We start from the raw sequence: 6,126 nt of genomic DNA, 5'->3' as shown, positions 1-6,126 counted from the left end.
GCGCCAGTGCGCCGGGCGGGCCCGCGGCGGAGCCGGGCAGGGCCGCGGGGGCGGCCCGGGACCGCCCGGTCGCTGCTCCGAGCACGGGCGGCACCGGCCCCACGGTGCTGGAGTGTCCCTGTCAACACCAGACACCAGCCGATTTTTTTTTTTTTTTAATCATTATTTTTTTTTCTCTTCTCCCTCTTCCTGGCGCAGATCGCAGAGAATTTCCCCTTCTCTAATTTTGCTGTAGGAAGGGAAAGTACATTTCGGCGGGATGTTTTAGCCCCGTCTGCCAAGCAGTTTCATATCCCTGTGGCATCCGGCGGTGGCCGTGGGCTCTGCGGAGGGTGTGAAGGACAGCGCCGTGCCTGTGGCTCGGATGGTCATCGGTGTCCAGGAGCGCTGCCCACAGGGAAGATGTGCCGGCCACGTCCCAAGGGAGGCCTTTGGGTCCAAAACACCTTTAACTGCCCAGGGAGGTGGTGGAGTCACCGTCCCTGGAAGTGTTTAAGAAATGACTGGATGTGGCACTTAGTGCCATGGTCCACTTGACAAGGTGGTGACTTGTCAGAGGTTGGACTCAATGACCTCAGAGGTTTTTTCCAGCCTAAATGATTCTGTGATTTTAGGCACAGAAAGAGACATTTCTATAAGAGAACAGCTGTTTTCATAAATCTCTTCTGTGTGGCTTTTGATGACATCTCAATTTAGCTGCTGTGTGCGTCCATGAAGTCATCAGCTGTCCCACTGTGCAGCTCTTTGGCCTCACCTTTTGTTCTAGAAGCAGCACTTTGTTCTCCTCTGGCAAATCCAAGGATCCCTTAAACAGTGCCCAGGACCTGGCCATACCTGTTATGTATTGATAACTTCATGACACTTGCATCTACACTATTTTTTAAAACTTAGTTAATAGCCCTGCTGTTTTCAGGTGTTTCACTATGCTTAGAATTGGGTTGGTACACCTTATCACTGCTTTTCTTGCTCTGCACTGAAAAATGGAGGTTTTGTCCTGGTGAAGTTAACCTGGAGCCCACCGGACCATTAATGACCCAGGCTTCTTTTGTTTAAACCCTGCTCTTACCACAAAAGCAACTTCAAAAATTATTTTATCACCTGCATTTTGAAAATACACAGTTGCCCTTTATATTTAAGTAAAAAAATCGTACTTCTGAGTATAAAATGGGTTACTAGATCAGTGTAAAAGGAAGTGGATGCGGTATTAATAGATCAGTGTTAGCCACTGTAATACGTGCTTGCAGCAGTGCTCAAAAAGGAACTGAGTAAGAATTACTGTTCTTGCCATGAAGACTTAGGCTGCTAATAAAACACCTATATGTCATAACATGCCTTAAAATGTCAATTCTGACAAGTGCTGCCATAGCTGTTCTGGTGGTGGGCATTTTCCTTTAGCTGCCCCTTGCTCTCTGAGCACTGCCATATTTTCTTCAACAGCAACAAAGTTTACATCACAAATCCTGCCTGCATGCTAAATAATGTTTCTTGTTTTCACTGGGGAGGGAGAGGGAGAAATAAGTGTTCTAACAAACATTAACATCTGTTTGTGTTCTGTGGTTAAACCCACCATGTTAGACCATGGAATCACTGAACAACCCAGGCTGCAAGGGACATTGAATCCTCATGTGGTCCAACCTTTCCTGGAAAAGGGAGCCTGCATGGAACTATCTAGTGCCCTGTTCAGTTGTATCCTGAAAACTCTACCACATCCCTGAGCAAGTTGTTCCAGTAAACAATTGCTCTTACTGCAAAAAAAAAAAAAAAAAAAAAAGGTCTTATGTTGAGATGAAAGATGGAGAGCCCATTACCAGAAGAGGCTGATTTGTTCTCTGTGTCACAAAGCTGGATTTTCTAGAGGATCTGCTTCAGAGAACAGTGGTGTTGTGTGCCACAGGCAGGTGCTGCCTCAGTTTGGTTCACCTCCCAACACATCTGAAAAAAGAAGAAGGGTGCTTACACCCAGCCTTAGTTCCCTAATGGAAAGTCACTACAGCTGAAGAAAACCCTCCTAGAATGAATTCTTGAGGAACTACTGTTTAACCTTTGAAAGCAAATGGAATTTGAGTAAAAATGTGAATTGCCCCGGACTGTAAAATCCTGGAAGTCTCTTGCATTGCTCTCTGAATTTGCTGAGTTTTATGATGTATACCAAAACACTTACTAGTGTCATCAGAACTGATCCAGTTCATTTATTTTCCCACAAGATATCTGTTTCTTATATGAGCTACCAGATACTGCCTAAAAAGTACTGCAGAAAATGAAAGTCTTGATATCTATGGACATCAGGTCAAACTCATAAACTACTTGGATTTTCCAGCACCATTATGATAACCCTTCTAAAGATATCTTACTCAGGCACTTTTCCCATGCTCCAATTTTTCTGGAAAAAAAATGAGACCAATCTTAAGGCTTTAAAATAGATATTTTAATGTATTTTCTTAAAATATTAGTGTATTTACACAAATTTCTAATTAAAAAAAATGCTTTGTACCTGCCTGTTTTTAAACATCTAGTTTAAAAAACATTCAGCCAGATGACTACAGAAATAGAAAAGAACATTCATTGTAGATGTGAGCGATTAAAAAATTACAGCACAGAAACACATACCATTGCTGTAACAGTAAGTGAGTGCACATTTTTAATTGCTAGCTTCCACAAACAGTTCTTCATAAAAATTGCTTAGTCTGTGTCAGTAACTTCTACCCACTTCTATATTGGAGTTCCCGTTTCTTTTTTCTTCACAAAAATCCCCCCCACACACCTTTTTTTTTTTTTTTTTTTTTTTTTTTACAGTGGTTGCAATAAAATGCATTACAGTAGTATTTCATTTACAAAACAAATGATATAAAAACTTGTTTCTTAACCCATTGGATTGTATTTCACTAAGACAATGTCCTTTCATGGAGATGCAAGAGAGATTCCAAGAGCTGTGTGGATGTGGAAAACTATCTCAGAGCAATCCCGCCTGGAAAGGTGGACTTGAATTGCTGCATGATGTTGTGCAGATTCCCTGTCGGAAGGATCTCATCTTCAGATTTGGTAATTAGGATAGCATGTTAAACATTGTATTTAGTCAAAATAAATACAAATAAATTAACAACAAATTATGGAAGGAAATTATTCTGTTGTTGATATTGCTTGGAGGAAGGCTGAGAAGTGAAGCTTGTGACAATATCTAGATTACACGTGAATGGCAGATCCTTTTGCTTCAGTAGTACTCTCTGAACAAGGAAACAACAGCTATGAACAGGGCTGCAATTTTGGAGAAAGACAGTAGTGATCTTCTTTCAAACTTTGTTAGGAAGCCATTTTCCTGTGGAAAAGAACATGCACAGTTAGGGACAGCTTAAAAATGACATGCAGGGAAACCACACCACTCTCTGTGTCAGATTAACAGTGCTGCAGCACAGTGCAGTGAGGGACAGCTTTTCAGAGCTCTACCTCCAAAAGATGAATAGGGCTTTAAAAATAGTAGCTGAAAATAGCTGCACTTTGCTGAATATTTGTTTTATCTCCAAGTCAAGACTATGCCTTCCCTGTGTAAATAGAAAACAAACATGAACTCTATCATCTGAGGATCTTCCAGGAAGGTACAAGTACTATGTTTCTGATGTAGTAATGCAGTCAGAAATACCTTCCTTTAAGCTTCCTTATTCTACTATGATGAGCCACCTATTGTGACAGAATGTTGCCAAGAGTTGATACTTCTCTGAAATAAAATTGACTCTATTTGAAAGAGATGGAAAGAGAAGCCTTTATAATAAATCTGATGCATCAAGGGGCCATGAGTCACTATCACCCATTTTGCTGCTCCAGAGAAAGATTAAAAAAAAGCAGAAAGGGAAAAAAAAAAAAAAAAAAAAAAAAAAAAAAAAAAAAAAAAAAAAAAGTAGTAGGAAATATGAGAGAAGTGGGATGAGAGGGGGTGGAAAGAGAAAGTAACATTTACATATAAGTAAAGGAAAAAAGTACCAAGGAAATAACTGACACCGGTATCATTGATTCTCAGATTCCCCTAACTGCGGGGGGGGTGGGGAGAAAAAAAAAAAAAAAGAAAAAAAAAGTTTGGTGTGATGAATATTTGCAGAGCAAAAGGATATTTCCTTTCACTGGCAATTTCCTTTCACTGGCAGAATGGGAATTTCAGCAGCTTGGCAAGACAGTCCACTTAGTAACAAGTATTTTTCTCAGCACTGACCATTCAGAGATGGAAGTTCTAGGATTATCTCAGTCCAAATAGAAAAGATTTAATGCCAGTTGTACTTACCTGTATGTTTGTTGTAAGTAAAACTGATTTGGGGGATTAAATAATGGCTTTGTTGAAATCCACAGCAAAAGTGCTGACTTCATTTGTGAGAATCACACCTGTGTATTCTTTCCTTACCTTGAACTTAAGCATTTTTGGACCAACTCCTCTATGAAATAAAAATTGCTGTGCTGACCTTAGGATGCCACTTAATTTTACATTTAATAATAGAAATTTCAGGGTATGTGTGGTTTAAACTGCTTTGAATGGGAGACTGGACCAAATGGTTTTCTAAGGTCATTCTCAAACTGAATTATGGTATGATCCTATTATTCAAAATTGGTAAGTGCCTCTTAAAAAGAAAATTGTCTTTTATCACTGTTCTGTTTAAAGCAGAAACAAAGCTCTCACTGTCAGCCTCAATGAGACATTCCAGACACCAAATATTAAACCACCACATGAAACTCTAAATAAAATGGTTTTGACAGTGTCTATTACAATAATTAATGAAATCTCCTAATCTGGACTTTGTCAGAAAATGAGAAACTCACCCAGCCACCATTCGCATCAATCCATTCAGCTTTGTTGTTTATGATGTACTCTGTGATGAAATAAGAGATCTCCTCCTTCTCCTCTGCAGTCAGCTGAACCCCATGCTCTTGAAGCTTCTTGGTGAGGAGACCTCCAAACGTAAATATTGTCATGATTCGTCCCCAGTTAGTATTTCCATCAGCAAACTTCTCATCCATGACTCCATTGAAAATTCTTTTGGCAACAGCTACAGAGGTGATGTCAATCCTGTCCAGGAGCGGCCTGAGAGCCTCCTCGGTTTGGTCTTGCAGGGAAGATGCAATGGTTCGCAAGACATGAGCAACCCTGGTCTGGGCTGGTCCGAGGTGGGATTCCTGGAGCACATACTGCAGATAATCCTGAGCTAAGTAATAAACGTAATAGAACTCAGCAGTTTCCATTCAATACAAAATGCAGAGAGCAGTTCACTGCTCTTAGTCAGGGTCGGCAGTGAGCAGGCACAGGACATGCACACGGTTTTGTTTCGTCTGGCTTTGATGGAATCTTTCTGGTTTCACTACAGAATTTCCTGTAAGAGGCAGTGACTTAATGGTATGCGTTGGAGAATATGTCATAGAGGAAATGAAAGAAAAAGTGTCTCCTTTTATGTCTTGAGTGATTTATTTCTCCAAATAGTGAGATTCCGCATCTAAAATTGGCCAGATTTTACCACATTCATTAGCAGCATAAATTGGCATTTTCTAGGGACTTTTGCTACATACCACTAGCAAGGGTTTGGCATTTGGCTTGCAAAATTCCAAGAATGGTGTGTGCTAGCAAAGGTTAGGCATTTGGCTTGAAAAAACATGCCCAAGAAGTGCATGCTGCTGGAGATGCAGCCCCCAGCACTGCCAGTTCAATTTCCTCAGTGCCAGGGTTAAAGCTGCAATCTGTATTGCAGGTCTATGGGTTATTTCTGGTCACAACTTTGTGAAGAAAGTGGTAGACATTCCCAACAGGATGGAAGAATGGATAAACTTTCTTCAGCACTCAGGGAGTTTTAAAGAAGTGCAAAAAGTGGGAGCATAAGAGTGGTAAAATTATGGATGGACAAAGTGGAATGTCAGCTTTATAGCATTATCCCTGTTCCAGACTTTCTCACACTCTCTCTGAGTGCTCTTCAAGGTCCTTCTTTGAAGATTTGAATGGGAAGCTTCAAAGATTCCTTTCGCCCATGGGGAGTTGTGCTGTAAAGGACATTTTAAGTATAAAAGACAAGGCTAATGCAGACAGCATGTCAGAACATGAGATAGAAAATATGGGGCCAGTGATGTGTGATACCACCTGAATCTTTCAGGACAGGTAACAAA

The 6,126-nt window shown here is 40.7% G+C and overlaps 1 protein-coding gene across 1 annotated transcript; it reads right to left on the bottom strand.

The window, feature by feature from the left end:
• Positions 1-3,208: 3,208 nt before the first annotated feature.
• On the bottom strand, positions 3,209-5,217 carry BCL2A1 (BCL2 related protein A1). The gene is made up of 2 exons (XM_040077642.1): positions 4,798-5,217; positions 3,209-3,313 (listed from the first exon to the last, which is right to left on the bottom strand). Exons 1-2 carry the CDS (start codon positions 5,215-5,217, stop codon positions 3,209-3,211), a joined length of 525 nt encoding a protein of 174 aa, XP_039933576.1.
• Between the last annotated feature and the right edge of the window lie 909 nt (positions 5,218-6,126).

This window comes from Hirundo rustica, chromosome 13, assembly GCF_015227805.2.
Source record: "Hirundo rustica isolate bHirRus1 chromosome 13, bHirRus1.pri.v3, whole genome shotgun sequence".
Classification (NCBI taxonomy): domain Eukaryota; kingdom Metazoa; phylum Chordata; class Aves; order Passeriformes; family Hirundinidae; genus Hirundo; species Hirundo rustica.
This window is presented reverse-complemented; position numbering and strand designations above follow the sequence as displayed.

Coding starts and splice junctions, on each gene's coding strand:
- BCL2A1 (XM_040077642.1), bottom strand. CDS start 5,217: ATGGAAACTGCTGAGTTCTATTACGTTTATTACTTAGCTCAGGATTAT. Junction 3,314..4,797: donor TTGATGCGAATGGTGGCTGG/GTGAGTTTCTCA, acceptor TCTTTTCCACAG/GAAAATGGCTTCCTAACAAA.